The sequence below is a fragment of the Chinchilla lanigera genome, unplaced genomic scaffold, assembly GCF_000276665.1.
Source record: "Chinchilla lanigera isolate Chin_1 unplaced genomic scaffold, ChiLan1.0 scaffold00036, whole genome shotgun sequence".
Lineage (NCBI taxonomy): Eukaryota > Metazoa > Chordata > Mammalia > Rodentia > Chinchillidae > Chinchilla > Chinchilla lanigera.
Window position 1 is genome coordinate 3,834,261 of NW_004955437.1, and position 24,581 is coordinate 3,858,841.

The window sequence follows — 24,581 nt, forward strand, 5'->3', positions numbered from 1 at the left end:
GGGAATAACATGTAGGATATCTCAGTAAGTACTTGTGAGGTGGTATTTTTACATTTGTAAGATGGCACATCACTGCCTTTTAGGTTCACAAAGAATAGTAGAACTTCAGGAACTGAAAACTTCCCCAAGGTTAAGTCGTAGAGGCAGGGTGGAAGTTTCTTCTTAGGAAGTATCTTTCATTAATATTGCCTAAGTGCAATTAAGATCACAACACCATTTCCTTCGGAAATACAATTAGTTATAGTAGGAAGCATTTTACCCGGGCATGGTGGCACATGCCTGTAATCCCAGCACTCAGGAGGCTGAGGCAGGAGGATCTTTCCAAGTTCAAGATCAGGAGACCAGCCTGGGCTACAAAGTGAGCTCAAGGCCAGCATGAACTGCATAGTGAAACTCTGTCTCAAAAAGACAAAAAAAAAAAAAAAAAAAAAGTAGGAAGCGTTTTAGAAGAGAAACAGTCTGTGCTACTAGAACAAATGGGCTGCAAGTCGAACTTGCATATCCGTTAGAGCTCATGACTGAAGCGAATTACTTGGCTTGGAATCCCAACGCTGCCATTTTTAAAAACAGTGCCTAGCAATGATAAGTACTCAATAAATGTTAGTTTTTAAGCATTCATGTAAATTGCTTGTTAGATGCTATTGAATTCAGCAAAATTGATAGTTAAATGGTGAGTTTTTTTTTCTTGTTTTGAAATAGCTGCGTTATTAGCTTTTGTGAATGTACCACAGGCTGGGCAGTATTGCAGTGCTGTACTACAGCAGTCAATAAAACAAGTAAACTTGCTGCCCTCAAGCTGCTTGGGATGAGCAGGAAAGGCAGAAAGCCAGGTAGAAAGGTAAAAAACTCAAGTATTATTGTTTTGTTTTGTTTGAGACAGGGTCTTGCTATGCAGTTCAGGCTGGCCTTGAGCTCACTTTGTAGCCCAGGCTGGTCTCAAACTCGCAAGGATCCTCCTGCCTCAGCCTCTCAAGTGCTGCGATTACAGGTGTGCGCCACCACGCCGGGCTTCAAGTATTATTTAATACTTGAGCTTGACCACAAATCAACTCTTGCCCAAATCCGCCATAAAAGTTATCACCTTTAATCCTAACAGATGGCCCATAGATTAGATATAAACATTACCTTCATTTCATATATGAGGTTGGAAGAAGTTAATTAAGTTCTTCCAGCCTCTACAGCTGCTAGTGGCAGAACTGGACTGAAAACCCAGGTAGTCGAATCCCAAAGCCTTGGGGATATTTAACCACTCTCCTGGGTTGTACGTAAAGATGTGCTAACAGTACGTGATTGTTGGGGTCTGCAGGGCCCTGATGAACCCTGCCCGCCTGTCCCCGAGTGGATGTTGGAGTCACATAGCGGTAAAAGCCTGCACCTTGTTACTATACGGCTGCTGCGGAGGCTGCGTGGGCAGGCCACCCGGTGGGCTTCTGACTTCTCCCTCAGTGCGCTGAGCGTGCGTGCCCAGTCACAGGCAGGCCTGCTGGGAGCCCGCTGTCCGGCAGGGCAGTGCAGGAGGAGAGGAGGTGCCCGCAGAGACAGGCCGCTTGGAGGTGGAGAGCTGAGGGGGGCCGGGTCATATCCGCGCCTTGGCCGTTTCCCCACTGGCGAGCCAGTTTGGAGAAGAGCAGACGTGGACTTGGTCCTTCGGAGCGCGAAGTCGCTGTGCTGTGGGTCAGGAGGAGGAGGAGGAGGAGCGGGAGTCAGAGCCCCCTTCCCGCGACGTGAGCTGCTGAGGAGGGAGCGGTGAAGGTGTTGATTCGTGCCTCTCCGAGGGGGCCGCCAGACCAGTCCTGGGGGGAGGAGGAGTTGTAGTCACGGGGTGGAGCGAGGGCGAAGAGAGTCTCAGGAACCAGGAACAGCCGGTCCGGAATGGTTTCAGGAACTGAAAGGGGCCGGCATGTTCCGATCTTAGTGGCGGGCGTGGGGAGTGGGGCAGGGCGGGGGTTGTGGTGTTATTGGGGTCAGATCACCTGGGCCTTGCAGCCCGGATAGGAAATCTGCATTTTACTCCGTATGCCAGAGAAATTCCTTGAAGGGCGCAAAGCACCGAGTGCCGTAGTCTGCTGCGTTTAAAGGATCCTAATGGGTGCTGGTACCGAATATATTAGAAGAGGGCAAAACAGGAAGCAGAGTCCAGTACGAGAAGGCAGACTGGGGCTGCGGATTGCACGGACCGGGACTGAAGTGGGGAAGTTCAGAGAAGTTGAATTTGAGTATTTTGTTGCTACACACCGCAATGCTTGCTGGTAGATTTGGATGGTGGTGCCTGGGGGGGGTGCTGGAGGGCAAGGGAGAAAGGAAAGGTGACGCTCAGATTTCTGCCTGACTGCGTGGACTGTCGCTTACTGCACGATGAAAGAGACAGAGCAGTAGCTTGGGCGTTTGGAACTTGCTAAGTTTAAGGTGCTGTCTGGCAGTCAGCTCAGAGGAGAGATCTTAGTAAGAGACCTGCGTTAGGGAGCTTTCAGTATCTAGACAGCATCTCATTTGAAGCCCTGGGTATAGACGAGAGCATGTAGAAGGACGGAGTCGGGGAGCGGAGGGAGAGCCCAGGGCCTGTCCTGAAGAGCCTCCTCATGTGGAGCTGGCATAGAGGAAGTACATGAATGGACACAGAGAAAGGTTTATGTAGCTCACAGTGTGTAGGGCTTTCAGCCCATAATCGGCTGCCTCCGAGGCGGGGTGTCATGGCGGAGAAGCATCAAAGAGGAGAAACAGTTCGCGGTGGGCAGAAAGTAGCAAAGCAAGCAAGGGGTCACCACAGCTCTTTCTGTCCCTTATCCTGGCTATTTAGAGGAGGTAGCACTCACACCCTTAATCCTAGTGCCCTTGAACCTAGCATCGCACCATGACTCAGTCACACCCTCTAGATCCAGCCGCCTCTGAAAAAGCCCCATCTATGACTGCATGTAAGGGGAGACATCTAGACACAACCAAACAGGTGCTTCCTAAACCATAAGCAGTAGGAATAACCCATTGATCTTGTCAAGATATAGATACTACTTCAGGACCTGGGATCCTGTATTTCTTTCATCCTCTCAGATCTTGCTAATGCTTCTAGTCCCTGGAATGCACGTCAAATAGCAGAGGTACTAGTTAGGGGTTCTTTATATTTTGTTTTGTTTTTGTTTTTTTGATTTTTTTTCGGTACTGGGAATCAAACTCACGACATCGCGCTTACCAGGCAGGCGCTGTGCCGCTGAGCTAAATCCCGAGCCCCTCAGTGAGTGGGTCTTAAACCTTAGTGTGTGTTGGAATCAAATAAAAGACTTGAGAAGATACAGACTGCTGGGCCCCCTTTGAAGTTTAATTCAGTAGCTCTGGATGACGCCTGAGAATGTGTAGTTCTTAGAAATTTCCAGGTGAGACACGCTGCTGGTTCCCGTGCTCCGGGAACCTCTGGAGAACTTCCTGGTGGTGAGCCGGCGAGGGACGTTGCTCGGTGAGGATGGGAAATAACTAGAACACAGAATTGCCGGGAGGAGCCAGGCAGTAGAGAGAGGACAACTGATGCTGCAGTGAAGAAGCGAAGTCCTTGAGAAGGTGGAGGGTTGCGGTGGGTCCTGAGCGTGTGTGGAGGGCCTGGCTGCAGTGCTGAGAAGGAGCGCAAGTCCACAGCAAGCGGGGAGATGGGGGAGTGGGTCCAGGTGGCTTTGTAGGTTCCGCGCTGCACAGAGGGCCCCTGGGTGCTTTCTCTTTTCTCAGGGAGGGCGAGAGCAGCTGCTGAGGGCGGGAGTGAGTTGGGATTTTGAGGAAGATGCAGAATGGTCACTTGGGAGAAGGCAGATGAGCTTGTTAGGGAAGACTGACACTGTCAAGAGCCTATTTGAAGTTAAGGTCAGAAATTAAAAATGCAACCAATCTGCCCGATCCTGCACTCTTTTTTTTTTTTTTTTTCCTTCAACCACAGTCAGTTCTTTGCATTCAGACATGGGGAATTGAATGGTTGAGGTCATCTAAGGTTAGATTTTATCCAGATGAGAACATCGCATGGGGAGAGGGCGGGAGGGCGGGATGGAGGGAGGGAGAGAAGCCGTTGTTGTCCTTGAGGAAAAAGAGAAAGGAGGACAGGAGAGGGCTGAAGGATAGAAACGGCAGTTGGGGCTGGGGATTTAGCTCAGCGGCAAAGCGCCTGCCTGGCAAGCGCAAGGTCGTGAGTTCGGTTCCCAGTACCGGAGAAAAACCAAAAAAAAAAAAAAAAAAAAAAAAAGGGCAGTGATGACTAGGGCAACATGTTGTTGTAGTCAAGGACAAGTAAACTAGAAGCAAGCTGGAAGGGACAGGAAGATTGACGGAAACGGTGCCAGCTGCCCGAGTTTTGCAGGGAGGGCAGTTCGGGTGGGGGTAGCGGAGCCCGGGGTGCACCTGAAGGTGGCTGAGCGAGGTGGGGTTTCCTAGAGCGGTCAGGAAACAGGACACTGGATGCGCCCTCCATCTGCGTGCTGACGTTGCCAAGAACGATGACAGAACTTGGGGGTGGGGAGAGAGTTTTAACTGGGAACAAACTTTTTAGAGAATGACGGGAAATTCCAGGTCAGGAGATAACGGCCGCAGAGAGGAGTGGTGTGTCAGGACTGTGAGCAGGGGCTTTTGGAGGACAGACGGGGAGCGGTGGTCTTGAAGAAGCGTGGGCTGGCCCTGAGAACAACCCATCCCACGGGCCCCCCATGGTCCCTGGGCTGCCGGAGCATGCTCTTCCAGCAGGCCTGGGAGAGACGCTCAGCCTCGTTCAGCAAAGCAATGGAGGGAAGGTGAGAAAGGTAGAGGGACGTACCTCACGCTGGGAGGGGAGCACGAAGACACATGTGAAAGAAAGGGAGCTTCCTGGATTTCGCAGTCATAAAATCCGGTTTGTTGGGGACGGAGTTGGTAATGACAGATGATCGGAGTCAGGCGGGCGGTGGACGGGGATGACAGGAAGGCGAGGCAGGGTAGGTGGGCACAGTCTCTAACAGTCCTGGCAATGCATATCACATTTCTTGCTGTGGCTGTCCCACGGGTCCAGCCTCTGTCCGCGCCCCGACCTCACCCCCGGCCTCGCCTGGCAGCCCTGGCTCCGCCCCGGGCCCACCAGCAAGCACCTTCTCCTCCCGCTTCTTGTCTCATTTGCGCTTGGTCTTCTGGGAGGCGGCTGCGTGAGACCAGCTGAGTGCGCTCTGGATCCAGCCTCGCGGCTTTGCCCTCAGTGTCCTGGGGAAATGATGCTTACTTTGAGGGATTAAAAGAGCCAATTTAAGGAAAATAATGGAAAACACTCAGAACAGTTCCTTGTATGTGGTAAAGACCCAGCAATGTTAGTTTTACTGTGATTGTTTCTTCTGGGTGAAGCTCATTTTCCTTTTCAACTTTACAATGTTGCCTCCTCCTCACTGTTCACTTCTGAGCCCGGTGTGTTTCCTAGCTGAAGTAACGTAACCGGGCTGGCCTTCTGCGTCTCTGTCTCTCATCTTGCAGTTTTATTTCATCATAGCATTCACCACTACGTCAAATTGTTTTATCCTCTCTCTCTCCCTCTCCCCCGATCTTTTCCCCTGAGGGCGGGTATGTTTCCGCTTCTTTCCTACTGCATTTCAGCCTGTAGAAAATGCCAAATACTTTGTCTTCAGTAAATTTTTGCCCAGCTCATTTTCCTGAAAACACTGGTTAGAGAGGGCTCTGCTCTGCTGTGCTCAGCCGGCGCATGGTGACAGGGCGGCCCGTGCAGGAGGACGGATGTAACCCAGCTCCGTGTTTATCAGGAGGTTGGCTCATCTGGATTAGGCAACCAGCTGCCTGTTTTTGCGAAGTATTCAAACACAGCCACCGCTGTCTTTTTGTTTTTGTTTTTTTGAATCATCTTATCTGGCTGCTGTCTGGGTGCGACCACAAGTTGAGAGCTTGTGACAGGGTGCATGAACTTTGAAATATTACTCTGTGGCCCTTTACAGAAAAAAAAGAAAAATTACCAACCCCGATTTAGCCGTATAGAAGAGACTAGAAGAAAATGCCAAAAGTAGTAGAAGCTTTCTTTGGATGGTGGAATTACAGATCTGTTTAGTTTTTTTCTCTCTGGCTTTTATTTGGCTTTTTGCATTTTTATTATAGCCCACTTAAACGAAACAGCCTTGTAAATATTTAAAAGTGATGTTTAGAGCACTTCTAATGGTGGGATGTTTTCTTCTCTCCCTGCAGTGCTGCTTTTGACACAAAAACGGGGTTACGCGTGGCCGTGAAGAAGCTGTCCAGGCCGTTTCAGTCCATCATTCACGCCAAGAGGACCTACCGGGAGCTGCGGTTACTGAAACACATGAAGCACGAGAATGTAAGTTCTTGGGTGGAGGATGGAGCTCAGCGGCACAAGCGCCTGCCTGGCAAGCGCAAGGTCCTGAGTTCGATTCCCGGTACCAAAAAAAAAAAAATGTAAGTTCTCCATTCAAGGAGACTGCATCCTGGTCTTCAATACTCCAAGCAGTTGCGTTTTAATTCCTGCAAACAGTGGGACGTTGGAGTGTTTCCAAGTTTGGTTCCTGCTTCTCTGGGTACTTGGGTATTAGTGGCCGCTGGGTCATGGCAGGTGAATGTCTTGGAATTAAATTGTGCCTCTTCCTGGAATTCTGGTTTTACTTGAAGATTTCTACAGGGAACTCCCTTTTTAAAGTTTAATATAAAAAGAGGGTATGATAATGAAGTTCCTAATTTCTTAAGAATGGTTAGCTGGGCGTGGTCACGCACACCTGTAATCCCAGCACCTGGGAGGCTGAGGCAGAAAGGTCACTATGAATTAGAGACCAACCTGGGCTACATAGTGAGTTCAAGGCCAGCCTGAACTGCATGGTGAGATCCTATCTCAAAAAAAATGCCTAAAAGAAAATGTTAAAAGAGAAAAATTCGTGTTTTTTTCCTAATTTGTATATGGTTATATTGTCAGAGTGTGGACACTCACGGCTTTTTCTGGTTTTTCTTTGGGGTGGGTACCGGGAATTGAACTCAGGACCTCGTGCTTGCCAGGCAGGCGCTTGTGCTGCTGAGCTATATTCCCGGCCCTGATGGCTTTTTCTGTTGATGTGGGCTGTTAGAGTGGAAAAACTGAGGAAGGCTGTCTTTGGCTCCCTGACAGTCACCTGGAAGGTGGACGTGATTTTGTATGTTCCTTAGCCCTCCATGCGCATGGCTTCTGCATCCATAGATTTGACTGACCACAGATCAAAAGTATTTGTGAAAAAAAACATAACTGTACTGAGCATGTGCAGACCCTTGCCCCATCATTATTCCTTAAACACAGCATAACAGCTCTCTGTGCCAGGTACGGTGAGGGATCTAGAAAGGATTTAAGCTGCGCACAGCTTCCGTGCAAGTACAGTACCATGTGATACAGGAACCTGCGTCCCTGGGGGTTTTGGTGTCCACAGTGAGGGTGTGGTCCTGAAACAACCCTCACCGTTACCAAGGGACAGCTGTTCAATAGTACAATGTTTCTTTCTAACCTTCAAGAGACAGCTTTTATTTTAATAAGTGTCATAGAGAATTGGATAAATGTAACTTTTTCTGTCAGTTTGGTAATATAAGAACAATGCCATTCTGCAAAGGAGTGAGCATAAACCCTAATATGGTAGATCAATCTCTACAATTGGAAAATAACAAAGTGAAAAACTGCTGACTGAGGGCACTTATTTTCTGACTTCGAGGATCAAGTTAAAAAGAGTTTCTTATGCTGGTCATGGTAGCCTGTAATCCTAGCACTTGGGAGGCTGAGGCAGGAGGATCATTGTGAGTTTGACACCAGCCTAGGCTACAAAGGGAATTCAAGACCAGCCTGAACTACATAGCGAGACCCTGTCTCAAAAAAAAAAAAAACCTTAAAAAAATAACAAACCACCATCAACAGCAACCAAAAAACCCCCCAAATTTCTGTGACAGCCATATGAAGGGAACTATACAATTGTGGAAAGGTAGCCAAAGAGATTTGAGAGTCATTTTTGGCTCAACTGATTGTTACTGTATAGAAAAAATTCAAAATCTACAAACTTGGACTTGCTTATTCAAACTTTATTTATTTATTTTTGAGACAGGGTCTCGCTATGCAACTCAGGCTGGCCTTGAGCTTACTTTGTAGCCCAGGCTGTCCTCGAACTTGCAGTGATCCTCCTGCCTCAGCCTCCTGAGTGCTAGGATTATAGGCATGCGCCACCATGCCTGGCTAAACTTTCTTTTTTAATAGTTGTTCTTTTTTTTTTTTTTTTCTGGTCTCGCGAATCGAACTCAGGACCTTGCGCTTGCCAGGCAAGTGCTTGTGCCACTGGGCTATATCCCCAGCCCTCTATTTAAATAATTGAACTTTTTTCTCTATAGTAAGAAAAAAAATCTGATTAAGTGCTACCTTACTAGTATAACTTTGTTTTATTAGTATACGTTTTTCCTAATTGAGGACGTGAAAACATAGATTTGTCATTACATGATGGGTGCTATTAAAATCACAAATACAACTTTTTGTTTACTTCTGTGTTTTATTTTGAGGGCATACTGTTAAAACCCTGTCTCGTATAGATCACCTCTATCCCTAAGTATGATCTTCACAAGCAGCTGTGCATAAACCTGAGTTTCTGAAGGTCCAGCGCAGCTGTGTGTAGTGGGGCTCACCTGGAATTCCTGAGGCAAGAGGACCAAGCATGGCAGCTGGCACCGGCCAGTTGGCGAGACCTTGACTCAAAATTTAAAAAAAAAAAGAGTTGGAGGGGCTGGGGATTTAGCTCAGCGGCAAAGCGCCTGCCTGGCAAGCGCAAGGTCGTGAGTTTGGTTCCTGGTACCGGAGAAAAACCAAAAAAAAAAAAAAGAGTTGGAGGTATAGCCTTAGAGTGCTTGCCTAGTATGTGCAAGGCCCTGGGGTCAATCCGTATCTCACACACACACACACCCACCCACCCTGCTTCAGTGCAGAGCTGGAGGCATCCTAACCAGTGACGTGTTTACAAGCAGTTGAGATATGAGGGAAAAGCTGGCAGGGGAAGGTTGACTCCTGGGTCTGCCTAAAATCAAAGTGTCCCCGCAGCTGAGCGGATGTGTTTACACTTGGTTTCTAACACATTCGAATGTGTATGCTGTTTTTTATTGCCCATTAACAAATGTGACACAAGCATTGTCACAGCTTTTTAAGCATAAAGAATATTTCAAAAATAGAATCCAGGCCGGGCGTGGTGGCGCACACCTGGAACCCCAGCACTCGGGAGGCTGAGGCAGGAGGATCATTGGGAGTTTGAGGCCAGCCTGGGCTGCAAAGTAAGCTCAAGGCCAGCCTGAACTGCATAGCGAGACCTTGTCTCAAAAAGACAAAAAAAAAAAATCCAAACCAAACATTTATGGAACCCCAAAGCACCTCGGGAAGCCCTGGGATCCCACTGATATAGCTTATGCTAATTTAAGAACCTCTGGACTGGGAGATTACACGTACTTTTCTTCCTAAACAATTTAGGCTAATGTTTAGGGCGAAAATATTTTGGATTATTCGCATCTGTGCTTTGGCTTTTCTAGTAGCCCTAAGAATCAACCTTCTTTAGTTTTTTTTATGCTTTCATGAGATGGTCATGTGAAGACGGCTAACATGGTATCGGACTGGTTGCATTTGGAACATTGTGTGCTTTGGAAGCTTGGAGCAGAGAGTGATGAAATTCAGTCGTTCTAATTTAGGACAGATAACATTACTCCAAAAAAGATAGCTGACAGCATTAGAAAAATGGGATTTTAATTTACCTAAGTTGTCATAAGCACCTTGCTCACTGGCAGCCCACCCTTTTGTTTGAAGATGTTCGGAAGGTTCCAGCCATGGAGGCTGATCTCATAAATCAGATACTGGCGATTTATATTTGTGAACAAAAGCACATAGCCGGTTGAAGGCCTCCGAGTTCTGTATTTTTCTGACAGATGTTCGAGGGGAAATGGGACGAGGTCAGAGGACTGGGACTTCAGTGTAGAAAATTTCCTGCCTTTCAGCCTGTTCTGTAAACATTTATTAGGCGCTTACAATGTGAAAGTAGTTTTGCCGGGCGAAGAGCCAAGACTTCCAGTAAGTTTAAGGATTTTCAAAGAAGTTCTTCTCCTTCAGCCTCTTCTTCTTCATGGTGCTTTTGTCTTTCTTTCTTTTTTTCTTCTTTTCTTGGCAGCTTTGAGTCACCACCTGCTTTTTAGCTGCCAGTCATCCAGAGATGACAAGAGTAGTTTAAAACCTTTATGAGCCGGGCGTGGCTCATTACACACCTGTAATCCCAGCACTGGGAGGCTGAGGCAGGAGGATTTTTTCGAGACCAGCCTGGGGTACAGAGTGAGATTAAGGCCAGTCAGAACTGCATCGTGAGACCGTGTCTCAAAAAGCAAAAAAAGAAAAAAAACAACTGTTTTGAAAAATTTGGGTATTAGTAACAAGTAGAATTTTTAGGGGCCTGAATCCATATGTGATCTTTTGATTGATTATTTGTTTTTTGAGACAGAGTCTGGCTGTGTAGCCCAGGCTGGCCTCAGATTGACAGTGTCAGTCTGAAAAATGACAGATTCACACCTATTGCTATGGTGACTATGGCTAAGGGGTGTCTTCTGTGACGGTGAGTGTTAATCTCCCAGTAAACTCGGCTGGCTTGGTTTGGATTGAACTTGTAGCCTTGCTCTCATTAATACCGGCTTAAGGGACAGTTAGAGAGAGGCAGCCTTGCAGCTGCAGCCTTTTGCTACCTGGGCAGTTACTTCTGGGCCTCGAGACCTGTACATCTTAAAATTTAAAAATAAGAAAGTCCTTTCATGAATTGTATTTGGGGAGCCAGGGATATAGCTTAGCAGTGCAGTCAGTGCCTGCCTGGCAAGTGTGAGGTCCTGAGTTTAATTCCTGGTACCTCCCTAAAAAAATTGTTTGGAAAGTCTTACATGGACCTTGTCCCAGTAAACCAGTAGAGACACACTTGCCATTTGTTTGTGTTACAGAGGTCCTTGCCAAACATGTGATTTCTGTGTTACTTTTAGGTGTTTTGGTATGGTTTTATTAAAAACATTCAATGCTGTCTTTGGTTGATTGCGGAATTTTAACTTTTTTAGGGGGATAACACTAATAAAAATGTATTCTTTCTACTTGTAAACCTTCATGCTTATAAGCTAATCATTAGAGACACTGCTGCTTGTTTGTGTTATAAAGGTCCTTCCAGGGGCTGGGGATATAGCTCAGCCCCGCAGTGCTCTCTGGCAAGAGCGAGGTCCTGAGTTCAATTCTCGGTACCAAAAAAGAAAGAATAAAAGGAAGGAAGGACAGATGAAGGAAGGAAGGAAGGAAGGAAGGAAGGAAGGAAGGAAGGAAGGAAGATCCTTTCAAAAAGTTTGGTTTCTTTGTTACTGTTAGGTGGCTGAAATTACATAATGGCAGGAGTAAAGCGATAGGCTAAAATATGATTTAAATTAAAAGGAAATTTCCATGAATAGATTATGGAATATTCCTAAAATGGTCTCCAGATCTATTTTAATGCTGGGAAACGTTTGTGTTGCAGTATTTTCCTTATGATTAATACCCCATAAATACAATGGATGAATGGAAGAGGGGTATATGGTAGAAGTCCACACACAAAAAAATTAAAAGTGCTTCGATGTAACATGGGCAACTTCACAAAAGTGTTTTTGGTGCTTGTGTTAGTTTGTTTTTGGTTTTTTTGGTACCAGGAATCAAACTGAAGACCTCACGGTTGTCAGGTAGGCACTTATGCCACTGAGCTGTATTCCTGGCCCTAGGTGCTTGTGTTAAATACATTAAATGTTGTAACTATTTCTCTTATTATTTTCAAGTTAGTTCATTGCATTTCTTGAAGCTGTGCTTTTTACTCATTTGTATAATTTTGTTTAGCTTTATGCTTTAAATTCTGTAAATAGCTGCTTCAGAGAGCTTCCTTATGTGTGCTGCATCTTGTAATACTGTGGGAATGATCACTGCTTATCTGTCAGCCTCTTGTGTGAGGTACCTTCGGGTACATCATCGCCTTAATCTTCCCGTAGTACTGTAAAAATAATCAGTGATAACCCTATGTCTTTCATTTGAGGTAAACGGAGCTCAGAGAAGATACCAATATTTACTAACTATTATCTGTTTACCCAACACGAAGGTCAAGTTATGGCTGATTTAAATGATAGATATGGTATATATAAATATTGTTGAAAGAAATATGAGAATAGTCCTTATATGTTAAGTAAAAAGTCAGAATATAAAACTAGATGCAGAGTAGAACCTCTTTTTAATTTATGCACATCAAAAAAATCAAAGAAAATATCCCAAAATAGTAATGACAGTTATAATGGCTGGTGCAATTATGCATGATTTTGGTTTTCTTTTCACTTTTTTTTTGTACTGGGAATCGAACTCAGGACCTTGCGCTTGCCAGGCAGGCACTTGTCCGCGGAGCTATATCCCCAGCCTGTAATTTTGGTGTTCTTACCTGTAGTTGTGCGGGCAAGGATCTGAAGGGTGACTGTGTTTCCTTTGGAACAGTTGACACAGACTTGCAACACTCTTGTGCTCAAATACGCAGGCCACAGTTCCCCTTTAGGTTGAGCTGTATGATTCTTTTTTTTTTTTCAATACCAGGAATCGAACTCACGACCTTGTGCTTGCCAGGCAGGTGCTGTGCCGCTGAGCTAAATCCCCAGCCCCGAGCTGTATGATTCTAATTGCTTTCAAAAGTCTGATGTTTGGATATGTGCAGTAACGTCCTGAATAGTTTTCTTTTTTCTAACAGTGTTTTGAGCTTTAATTTGTCTTTAGGGTGATTTGTTTCCCTTGGTTTAGAGCGGCTTGCTAGTGAGGCTGGTTGGGTTCAGTTTTCAGGAAGATCACTTAGCTTTTGTCCTAAGATACCCTTCGAACTGGCTGGGCACATTGGAAGTGAAGTGTGTTAGTTCTCGTTCTCAGTGTCTGTTGAGGCGAGTGGCCTGGGTTTGAAGTGGAACCGGCAGGGCTGGGTGCTCTATGTGGATAAATCATCAGTGTAAATCTGTGGCCAGAAAACCTGCTCAGACACCATGGATTACTGTTAAGTAGCTCTTGGCTTTATCCTGATGTAAAGATAGGCCCACCTTTGTTAATTTTAAATAATCTGATCTAAATCCCTGATAATAATTAAGAAAATTATCAATATTAAGAAAAAGTAATACAGTGCTCCCTCTGACAGCACATATATTAGAAAAGAAAATAACTATCAAGAACATAGTGGGCCGGGGTGGTGCAAGCACCTGCCTGGCAAGCGCGAAGTCGTGAGTCGTGGAAAGTCAGCTGGAATTATTAAGTATGTGATGCTGTGCTGTGACTGGCTGTGGAAGCTGGATTTGGAGTTAGTTCTGCTTAATGTGACTAAGACCTGTGAGTTCGATACTTATTTTCGTTTGATTTCTTTTTTCGTAGGTGATTGGCCTGCTGGACGTCTTCACGCCTGCACGGTCTCTGGAGGAATTCAGTGATGTGTGAGTCCGCGTTTCTTCGCCTCCCTCTGCTGGAGGGGGAAGATCAGCGTTTCTGCTCCCAAACTGTTCAGCAGGACGCAGCTCTCAAGAGACCCCTTACTTTCTTGTTATCTGGCTCTTATCGCAGTTTGGGGTAGACGTGCAAGACGTGTGCCCTGTGTGGCACGGGGCAGCATTTCCTCCATTTCCGGCACATCGTGCCCCCTTTGGAGAGTCAGCGCTGGGTCCTCACACACGGTCCATGGAGAAGAGAGTGGAGGGAGTTCTGACTACGCCTTTTCTTCTCCAAGTGCCTCTTCTAGCTTTTTTTTGTGTGTGTGGGTCTTTTTGAGACAGGGTCTCGCTATGCCGTTCAGGCTGCCCTTGAGCTCACTTTGTAGCCCAGGCTGGTCTCGAACTTGCAACGATTCTCCTGCTTCAGCCTCCCGAGTGCTGGGATTATAGGCATGCACCACCATGCCCAACGCCTAGCTTTTTTTTTTTTTGTCTTTTTGAGGCAGGGTCTCGCTATGCAGTTCAGGCTGGCCTTGAGCTCACTTTGAAGTCCAGGCTAGAATCGAACTCACAACGATCCTCTTATTTCAGCCTCCCGAGTGCTGGGATTACAGGCATGTGCCACCATACCCAGCTCCTAGCTTTTAAAGATTCTCAAGAAGTGTACCTTACCCCCTGATCCTTTATCACCTGTGCATGTGGGCGATGATACTAGCTTGCATGCCGATCTTTGAAGTGTTAGGTTTTTGCCCTGGGACAGGGAGCAGAGCCCACAGCTTGAGCAATCCTCCTCCTCCAGCTTCGTGGCCATCTCTACTGCTATCGCCTGGGGCCCTCCCAGGAAGCCGCGCTTGGGTCTCGGGGGCCACGGGGGAGTGGGGGGTGTAGGGAAAACGAACAGAGGGGAGAAGCTGCCGCAGGGTGTGAGTGACATGGTCGCCACTGTGGGCAGCTGGGCCGAGACCGCCCAGGTCTGAGGATCCGCCCAGAGTGCATCTCACACGGGGAGCGTTTTCCTCCAGCTCCCGGCCCTGATGGCTCTGTGCGTCGCCGATGCCCTCATGCCGGGTCGCATGTGTGAGCGCCAGCCCAGGCCCCACCAGGAGCAGGACTCGGACCAGGTAGTGAGTTTCCCTCATTCGGCACAACGGGAGGCAGCTGAATCTTACAGATGCACATGGCGTTTGGAAAATGTGCAGTTAAAGTATCTAGATCTTGTAAACGACAAAAAGTGATTAAGACATTTCTGTTGGCTTCTTGACAGTAATGTTTGGCTGGAGGCCACATGGAGCATACTGCATGCTGCAGATACGTAGACGTGCAAAGGGATCGAGCCAGTACTGGAACCTGAACCGAGCGAGCCGCAGCTTCTGCCAACCGCAGTATTGCTCTTCCTGAATTGCTTTATCTCTGATCAAGCTTAGTAGGCCGGGGAGAGTTTTTGAACTTTCCCGGGAACTGTTTTAGGAAATCTGAATTGTCATGGGTTAGATGGAAATTATGCAACCTTTAAAACCACCATTTTTTAAATTCTAAAATATTTTCTTATTATTAGTCAAGTTTGAAAGTTGAATTTCGGGGAAACTGACTTGTCATGGGTTAGGTGGAAATTAGTCTTCTGCTGCGTTTTCTGTATTTTACCACTTCCCGCTCTGTGTCTCCTGCACTGACTTTCTTATCTCTGCTTCGTTCTCCAAGAGGGAAATGGAAGTGGAGTCTCAGGTTCTGCCGTGATCTTGCAGGAGCCCTGCAGCCAGGGCGCCTGGCAGCCTTCACTTCGCTGAAAGCCAGCAGGCAGATGGCCGCCCGGCCTCGCCCTGCGCCGGCCAGCACAGGTGTCCACCTAATAAGCGTAGCCTCTTGTTTCAACAGTAACCGAACCGAAGGTTCTGATTGGTAAAGGGAACTTCTGGATTTCTACTTTATTGATTTTATTCAATAAATATTTATTTACCCTCTATGAGTTCTTTTTTTATTTTTTTATTTTTTTGTCTTTTTGAGACAGGGTCACCCTATGCAGTTCAGGCAGGCCTTGAGCTCACTTTGTAGCCCAGGTTGGTCTCAAACTCGAAACAGTCCTCCTGCCTCAGCCTCCTGAGTGCTGGCATTAGAGGCATGCGCCACCATGCCCGGCTTTAGTTCTAATACTAGTGTGTGAAGACTGTAACAAACGCAATCCCCGCCCATTGAGTTAAGACTTCTAAATGATGGAAAGAACAGTCCAGAAGATCAAACGAAAGACAGCGGAGTGAGTCTGGGGAGATCCTGCACGGTTTGGTCCCGCGCCCCCTCACGCGCAGTCCCAGAGGGCGGCTGCACCGGTGCCTAATCATAGCCCGCAGCACGCTCCTCTGCATTTCCCCCCCGGACCCTTGAAGGTCTCTGGTCAGAGGCTGTTTCTCCCACTGCATCACTACCCACGCTGTAACCGCCGAGTCCTCGCCCTGCTTTGCCCTTGGCAAACTTCACCGTCACACACCTGCCCCTGCCTTTCTTCGCTGTCCGCCTGTGAGCTCTCCGGAGGTGGAGTTTGTTCCTTCTTTTCTAAGTTGCTAACTCTGAGAGAGTAACAGGCACCTTGTGGCTGCGCAGTGAGCAGGTGAATGTGGGGTTGCAGAGGTGGGGCGGTACAGTCCGCAGGGAGGGCCAGCTCGCTGGGGGCTTTGTCCTAAGCCTTAGTAACCAGGTTGCCGGAGAGGAGCTGTCAGAGGGGACTGGGTGGGGAGTGGGATTGGGACAAGGGTGAGAGGTTTTACTTTTCTGTGGCGTGAGCACTGTCTTCCCCTCTCCCCACACAAACACTGCATAATTTGCAAGAAAAAGATTTAATTTTAGTAGAAGCAGTGTTTCTCCCGGGTCTTTATTAACAGAAAAGTTTTCGGGTGAGCATGTCGGGTAAAAATCTGCAGTGGGTTTCAGGATTTTCAGGGAACTGCAATTTATATAATGATGCTTTTCATTATTAATACCTGATTACAGTTTTTTGTTTTCTTTCTTTTTGCTGTCCTAGGGACAGAACCTAATGCCTTTGCACTGAGCTACCTCCCTGCTCTTTTTTAACTTTTTTTTTTCTTTTTTTTTTTTTTAAACTTTTTGAGGCAGGGTCTCACTAAATCACTAAGTTGCCCAGGCCAAGCTTGAATTTGTGACCCTCCTGCCTCAGCCTCCCAGAGTGTTGGGATTACAGGTGTGCACCTGGCTTGGTTTGAATTCTTGATAAAAGCCATGTCCTTTCTTTCAGAGCATGGTCTTATGCATGTGGGTGAAACTGAAAAACATGTGCACAGGCAGTTCTGTGATACTAATGGTATTTTATTCAGTAGCATCTTATGATTTACAAGAGCTTGGACATGCATGTTCTCAAATGAGCAAACTAAGTTGTAAGAGATGAACCTAATTATATGCTGATACTTACAACATTGCATTCCAGATTTTTTGGCTCTAAATCCATTTCTCACTATAGCTTTTTTTTTTAAAGTCCAAAGGCTATGATTATCATTTGAAAGTCACTAATAACTCTGCTCATGAGGAAATAGTGTGTCAGGAGTCAGTGGAAGAGACCAAAGGGATGGACAGTCTGTGTTGCAGTTGCTTACGGTCTCACTGAAGAGGTAAAGCACACGTGCTTACCTAAAGTCACTAAAGGTTGGAGTGAGACCTGTAGTGTCTAAAGCACATACGGTGCAGAGTGACTGTTGGAGAAGCTTGGGCCGGGGACGCTTCTAAAGAAGGTAACGACTGGGCTTGCAGAAACAGCTGGGCTGTGGATGTTGAAATTTATTTGAGAAATCAGAGTGAAGGAAATTGTGAAGTTTGCAGAAAGGAGGTTTGCGCAGGATGGAGAAGTGTTACGGAAGCAGATAGCCATTAACTCTTCCTTTGTATCTGGGGAATGGTGCGTTCATTGTGTGTGTGTGTGTGTGTGTGTCTGTGTCCCCTTAGAAATAATGCCTGCCTTCTGCCATGGGAAGAAATACCCAGTCTAGTTGCTTGAGCTTGCAGAAATACTCCTAGTCTTTGAGAATAAACTGAGTACTCAAAATAGATAATATAGGCAAAGAGATGATCTGGGAGAAAGATGAGCAGATTAACTATATTAATGTTCATCTTTGCAGAGGCTTTTGGGTTTTTTTCCAGATGGGGTCTTGCTAGGTTGCCCAGGCTGGTCTCAAACTTACAGGCTCACGTATTCCTCCCACTTGCTCCTCCCAGGAAGTTGGGGCTGCAGGCATGTGTGCTGCTCCTAGCTTTTGTTTGTGTTTTGCTCTTTGTCTTATCAGAGAGGCCTGTGGAAAGTGTCAGTGGTGGCCAGTGAAGCTCCTTGTAGATGTCTTCGCTGCCTCACGTTTGGAATCTAAGTAAACTGCACATTCCTTAAAAAAAATGTCAGTCTTTGATATGATAGTAAAATGCCACCTTTGTCTCTAAATAAGCAAAGAAACTTCAAAGCTGTGCTTAGAGTTTGAGTCCTTCAAGAACTCTTTCCCGGTTAACCCCTTGCTCAGTCTGCGTGGGGTCCTTCTGCCATGTGTTCTCCAGCGCTTGGTGTCCTCTGTGTAGTGCTAAGGGCACTGTGTTATGACTGTGTATTTTAAAATGCCTTCTCAGGGGCTGGGGATTTAGCTCAGCGGCAAAGCACCTGCCTGGCAAGCACAAGGTCGTGAGTTCGGTTCCCGGTACCGGGAAAAAAAAAACAAAAACAAACAAACAAAGAAAAGCAAACCAGCATGTCTATCTACTTAATAAGGTAATGGAGAAAGAAGTCTTAAGCAAATTACAGAGGCGGCAGAGGGTTTGAAATTGCATAAAATGCCTTCTCAACTAAACTCTGCTTTCTCACGCTGCTTCCGCAGTGCCCAACAAGAAGTATTTGTGGGTGTGGTGAATGATCGATTCATCTTGTGCTGTCACGGGTTGATGGTTTGGCTGATAGCGTGCTCAATGCCCTGTCCTTTAACCAGCCTTTTTTTGCTTTATCCTCTAATGGAGACCCTATGCTAGAACACAGAGCCTAGTTTGGTGATGCCAATAATGTAGAGGGTGCGTTTTTGTAGCCGTTGATTTAGGTGAGAATGGTTTGTGGTGAAACAAGCTTGCTAAGCTGCCTGCTTGGATGCCGAATGGTTCCTTACACCTTGCATTAGAACAAGCTGGTCCGCTTACCAGATACGATCGTGGCGTGCGTGTCTCAATCAGATATGCCCTCGCCCTGTCTTCCTGTGTAGTAAGTAGCGCTGTGTGACGGGTCCTGAGTCATGCGCCTGGTAGTACTTGAGTGCCTCCTGTCTGCCAGACAGGGCTGTAGGTACGTTAGGTACTACACAGAAGACATGCAGCCCTGCCTTGAACGCTACAGGTAGATAACAGCGAGCATATAAAAAAGAAATGATACAGTGTGTTATACTGCAGGAAAGAAAAGGCAGAACAGGAAGAGGAGCTAGGAACCTCAGGGCAGCGGAGAGCCGCAGTTTAAAGTGGAGTGGTGAGGGTAGCCTCCCTCGGGTGAGTTTTGAGCAAAATTTGGAAGCGGAGGCATTCCGAGTGGAGTGCAGGTGTCCCGGGGAGGTGCGGTCCGGCGGAGGCCCTGCGGCGCTGAGAGCGGGAGAGAGGTGTGGTGAAGTCGGCGACAGCCCGCAGGGCTCTGCATTATCTCAGGCCTCCGCGGGCCCCTGAGAGGGTCTTTGTGTTTTACTCTGAGCAAAATGAGGCGCCTTCACAGAAAAGGAGTGACATGACCCGAGTTTTATTTTTAAAGAATCACGCTGCCTTCCGTGCTGAGAGCCAGGGAGCACCGGAAAGGGTTCCGAAGCGCAAAGTCACACGTTGTCAGTTCGGGATTGTCCTGGACGTGTGGTAACACCTGGAAGAAATGCTTCTTGCCTTCTGATGACTGCTTTGAATAGGACTGGTGCTAGTGTAGAGTCGCCAGTCTGTAGGTGCAGAAAACGTGTCTATACGTAGGCTCTGATTGTACAGTGTTCTAAAAAGAGGGGAACAGCTGGGCATGGCGGCTCACACCTGTAATCCCAGCACTCGGGAGGCTGAGGCAGGAGGAGCGTTGTGAGTTTGAGGGCAGCCTGGGCTACAAAGTGAGCTCAAGGCCAGCCTGAGCTGCATAGTGAGACCCTGTTTCAAAAAGACAAAAATAGTAATAATAATAAATAGAAAAAATAAAAAGAGGGAGCATCTTGACGGTGGGTATCATCCGAGAGGTGCTTACTAAACAAGGCTTTAGGATGGGGTGCTGTCTGGAGTAACGAAAACCACTTAGTACTAAGTTCTGCTCTCCTGATGGTATGGTGTAGTTTACTCATAAGACTCACTTTGAAAAAGTGATTTGTGCTTTGTATACTTGGATGAAACTTAAAAGAGAACATCTTCCTAAGTGAGAAACAAGATTTGTATTAGGCCGTGGGATCATCTTTGCAGTCTTGAGGCCCCTAGAGTCTGGCTTCATTGCTTTTTTTTCTTTGATATCAGGAATCGAACTCAGGACCTCACATTTGCCAGGCAGGCGCTGTGCTGCTGAGCTATATCCCTGGCCCTAGTCTGGCTTAATTGCTTTTTAAGGATGGGAGAATTAGATTGCTGTGCAGCTGTACTTCCCTAATTTGTTTAAGGAGTTTAACTTTCAGGGCATTTTAAGAATTTAATTTTGGGAATTTGACACTTAGTACAGTGACAGTATAAGGCACGGTCTTACTAAAATGTAGTTAAATATGCTTCCCAGAGAGAAGTGTTACAGATACCTTGCTGCTCTTGCTACCCCTTTGGGGGTTGACCTTTTAGGGGGAGCAGTGCTGGGGATGGAGCCCAGGAACCCGCAGAAGATAGACAAGTGCTTTGCACAGAGCCCCGTCACTAACCCTCAAACCGACTTTGGAGTGTGTTCATCTACGCCCCACCCCGCTCACGGGCCGTTTTCAGAAGTTGGAATGCCTTCCATAAACAGTAACTTTGCTCAGTGCTTACTTTTGACCTCTCTTGAAAGATTTACTTTGGAAATCTTCCTATGCATGAGGTTGGAATTTACCAGTTGAGGTCACGTATTGATTCGGCGGCTTCCTGGAAACAAAATGCATAGTGATTAGAGGGATTCCTGTCAGACACTTCTGCCAATAATAATGCTTTGCCGGTGATTCCACCGTAGCGCAGTAGCGCTGTTGATAGCACGTAGCCTGCCTGTTCTTGTATATGACAGTCTCCTCTCATTCTGGCCATTTTAGAGGTAAAATGGAGAAGGGGTTTGAGAGAAATTACGCAGTGGGGGAGTAGTCTTCTAAGACTGAAACTGGGTTCTTTCTTCTTCAGCCTGAGCCTTGAAATTGATCATAGGCAGCGTTATGGTTATGGCAGCCATTACCTCAGATGTTTGAAGGAACTCCTGACTTCAGAACAACCAGTTTTTTGCAGTATCCTCGTATTTATCAGATAATGTACCAATTTGGGGTTTAAAACTGTAGTGACTATGATTAGGATGGGATTATGCTAGGTTCTTTTTTTATTTTAAAGAGACTAAAAAAAAAACCATACAGAATTTCTTTTTTTCCTTTTTTTTCTTTTTGAGACAGGGTCTCGGTATGCAGTTCAGGCTGTCCTTGAGCTCACTTTGTAGCCCAGGCTGGCCTCAAACTTGCAGCGATCCTCCTGCCTCAGCCTCCCACCAGGTGTGCACCACCACACACTATCTAAAAATGATTCAGAATTTCAAAACAAGATGACAGGAAATTAACAATGGTTGTTATATTACATATTGTTATCTTCAAAGTAGTTGCTCAGATTACCAGCTGTAGGTATGCAAGCTTGATCAAACAATTAAACATTAACTGTTCCTTTCAGTGAACCAGTAGAAATTAACAGTACTGTTATCTTAGCTTATATATATATATATTTCCCTTTCTTCGTTTTTCCTTTCCCCCATCCCAGTTATGCTAGGTTCTTGCTAGTTTTTCTTCATTAAAGATTATTCTGATAATAAGGATTGAGAATTATCAAGGAAACTGTTGAGATCGTGTTTCCCTAGTTATTGTGACATTTATAACCCTTCTCCCCAAGTATTTTGGATTAAAGCCAGGCCCTTTGCACTGACCTATATTCCAGCCCTTTTTTCATTTTTCATTTTTAAATTTTTGAGAGAGGGTTTTGTCAAGTCCATAAATTGCCCAGACTGGGCTTGAGCTTGAGGTCCTCCTGCCTCAGCCTGCCAGAGTGCTAGCGTTACAGACATGCTCCACTGTGTCTGGTTGATAAAGCTTTTTAAAGAGGTCATTCTCTTGATGTGAATTCTGTGGGAGACTTTGGAGGCAGTGTGTGCCGTGATAAGATCGTGCTCTCCGCTCTTGACCTCAGCACAGGGTGGGTGCCGCTGCCTTTGGGTTGGGCCGCGCTTAGACCATCTCCCCAAGCAAAGCTGCCCGGGGGGAACGCTTCGGAGGCTGATTCACTCTTCAGTTACGTCTAGAGTGCACCCTTTCCTCAAAGCAATATGAACACTGAAGCTCAGCAATACAGAATGCTGAAGTCTCACCCTGTGGTCTAAGGTTACAGCAAGGCTCGTCCTGTTGATCTTTGTGAAATTTCTCTGCAGCCTGCAGAGAAATTATGCTGGAGAAAAACTCCAGTTCCTCTTTGAGGGGAAGCAAGCACCCTCGCTGACCTTCAAAAACTTCGCCTCTTAGTCCTGGCCTTAGTTCCGTCCCCACACTGTGTAGTTGAGTAACGAGCGGGTTATGGCACTGGGTGTAGAATTTCCGTGGCGAACCTGTTGGGCTTGAATGTAATTGTTCCCTAATCTTACCACACAAAGAGGGTTAATAACCAGGACCACGCCCGTGGCGGGAAGTCCGCAGTGCCTCGTCCTGCCTGCGAGCAAGTGTGCTCCTCCCTTCAAGGTAAATGCCGGGATACTGTCAGGGGACAATACCCGCTTATTAGTCACTCCTGAAAAAGGAGACGTAAGAGTTTGCAAAACTAAAGACACTCCTACTTGGGATCCTACCGTGGAGAAGCTTTGTAACAAAGTGAAAATATAATAATAGTGGGTTTAAAAATATAAATTGCTTCATTTTGGCCATGCACTTAGTTGTCTTATATATTTCTCCTGCAAACATAACATGTTTTGTTAAGAAAACTGTCGCCGGCACACATACATCTTTCTAACCTCTACCTTTGCTTTTTCCTTTTCATTTTTTCTTTGGAGAACCTAGGAAAAAGTACAAGTAGGACTGAGTATAAAAATGTTTAGGTTCAATGACAGGTGGTAAAGTCAGCACATGGCACATGTGAAATGAACCCCCTCTTTCTTTTTTTTTCTGGTACCAGAAATCAAACTCAGGACCTCGCACTTGCCAGGCAGGCGCTTGTGCCACTGAGCTATGTCCCCGACCCTAGGTCCCCTTTTTCTGACTTTGCCGGTAAAAAACTTTTGAGCTCCTACCTGTCCTTACGGAACTTACTGGGTGCATTTCCTTACAAACTTGTGAAAGCCTTCAGGAGATAAGCACTTCCCTTGGGGTTGGGATGCTTGTGTAACCCTCTTCTTCTTTGCAGGTATCTGGTGACCCATCTCATGGGGGCAGATCTGAACAACATCGTGAAATGTCAGAAGCTTACGGATGACCACGTTCAGTTCCTCATCTACCAGATTCTCCGAGGTCTGAAGGTACAGACAGTGTCAGCTATGCTTTGGAGAGAGGAGTTCTCCGCTTCCTCCCCTCCCTTCCACTTAGGGCTTAAAGCACAGACGCAAACAGCTTTTCTCATGGAGAGCTCAAACTCAGACTCACAAGGGATCAGAGTGTAATGGGCTGTCACGGTCACTCTGTGACCACGCTTGCCTTTGTGTTCCCCACACCACGGGTTGTTTTTGTGAAAGCAGGTCTAGGCACCCTCTCCTTTCACCCGTGGATCGTCACTGTACCTGTCTGAGAGATCAGAACTTCTCACTGTTACACCTGCAGATTAATAACTTGAGTAGGTATCTGGTCATGTAATGTTGAGGCCTTTAAAAGCTCCTCAAGGAAGCTAATTTAATTGTGCGAGGGGCAGGTAATGTTTTGAAAGTAAGCCATTTTCGATATTTAGTACCGCTGCGTCCTTACTGAGCTGCAGCGTGCCGATCTGAAGATAGCTTAAGAGCTGAAGTGAGTGGAGTGGGAGGCCACGGAAGTCACTCACAGTCGCGGTGAACGTGCAGAGCCCTGGCGATTATACTGATTTCCACGGGCACTGCGGACACTGGCAGTTCTCACTGATGCATGAAAGTGTGCCCCTGTGTCCTAGAACACGACAGTGGGAGGTCAGGGATAACTTCGATCTAACTGACTCTTTTCTCTTCGCAGTATATACATTCAGCCGACATAATCCACAGGGTATGTGCTGCGGCTCTGTCCCTCCTGGCGGGAGGTGGGGGGAGGGAGTGGCATTCGAATAGCATCTTCATCTACCTTTAACCATTGAGATACTGATCGATCGATCGATCGATTGATTGACTGCAACTTAGCTCTGGGTTTAGACTGATGAAAGAAAGTGGTGCCTGATTTGGCCTGACACTGATCGGGTGGAGATAGTCCGTGGATAGCGGGATGAGGTCTTGACTCGCATGTGACACCCTCATTGTCGGCTGTGAGGAGGTAACGCGGCGCGCATCACGCGGTTGACCCTGTGCTCTCTGTCCTTGGCTCCTAGGACCTCAAACCAAGCAATCTAGCTGTGAATGAAGACTGTGAGCTGAAGGTAAGGCAGTGCCACAGGGGAGATTGCCGCTGTCCATCCTGAGATTATTTGTGTGACTAACCAGGCACATTTTTACCAGGAATGAATTTACAAGCCAAGACGTTTTATCTGAAAGTCTGTATTGTTCTCAGGAATGGCAGACTGTGCCGGGCGTGGTGGCACATGCCTGTAATCCCAGCACCCGGGAGGCTGAGGCAGGAGGATCATTGTGAGTTCGAGACCAGCCTGGGCTACAAAGTGAGCTCAAGGCCTGCCTGAACTGCATAGCGAGACCCTGTCTCAAAAAGACAAAAAAAAAGGAGTGTCAGACTTTGACATTTAAACTGTAGACCGAGAAAGCTGTTGTAGTGACATCCAAAGTGGCATTAGGTATCTTGTTTTCACTATATAATAAAATT

The 24,581-nt window shown here is 46.7% G+C and overlaps 1 protein-coding gene across 6 annotated transcripts in view; it reads left to right on the forward strand.

Moving 5' to 3' along the window:
- The first annotated feature begins 2,070 nt into the window (after positions 1 to 2,070).
- The window catches only part of Mapk14 (mitogen-activated protein kinase 14), a 47,753-nt gene continuing 25,242 nt past the window's right edge, over positions 2,071 to 24,581 (forward strand). For 2 of the 6 annotated variants that reach the window (XM_013516890.1, XM_013516891.1), the window contains exons 1-6: positions 5,669 to 5,859; positions 6,175 to 6,304; positions 13,397 to 13,455; positions 22,999 to 23,110; positions 23,790 to 23,819; positions 24,136 to 24,183. In XM_013516890.1, the coding sequence (XP_013372344.1) occupies positions 5,684 to 5,859; positions 6,175 to 6,304; positions 13,397 to 13,455; positions 22,999 to 23,110; positions 23,790 to 23,819; positions 24,136 to 24,183 (555 nt within the window). In that variant the 5' untranslated portion in view covers positions 5,669 to 5,683. Of the gene's footprint in view, positions 2,250 to 3,348; positions 3,446 to 4,591; positions 4,755 to 5,232; positions 5,274 to 5,668; positions 5,860 to 6,174; positions 6,305 to 13,396; positions 13,456 to 22,998; positions 23,111 to 23,789; positions 23,820 to 24,135; positions 24,184 to 24,581 lie in introns of those variants that run through there. The other 4 variants (XM_013516893.1, XM_013516892.1, XM_005389569.2 and 1 more) reach the window with 4 other exon arrangements.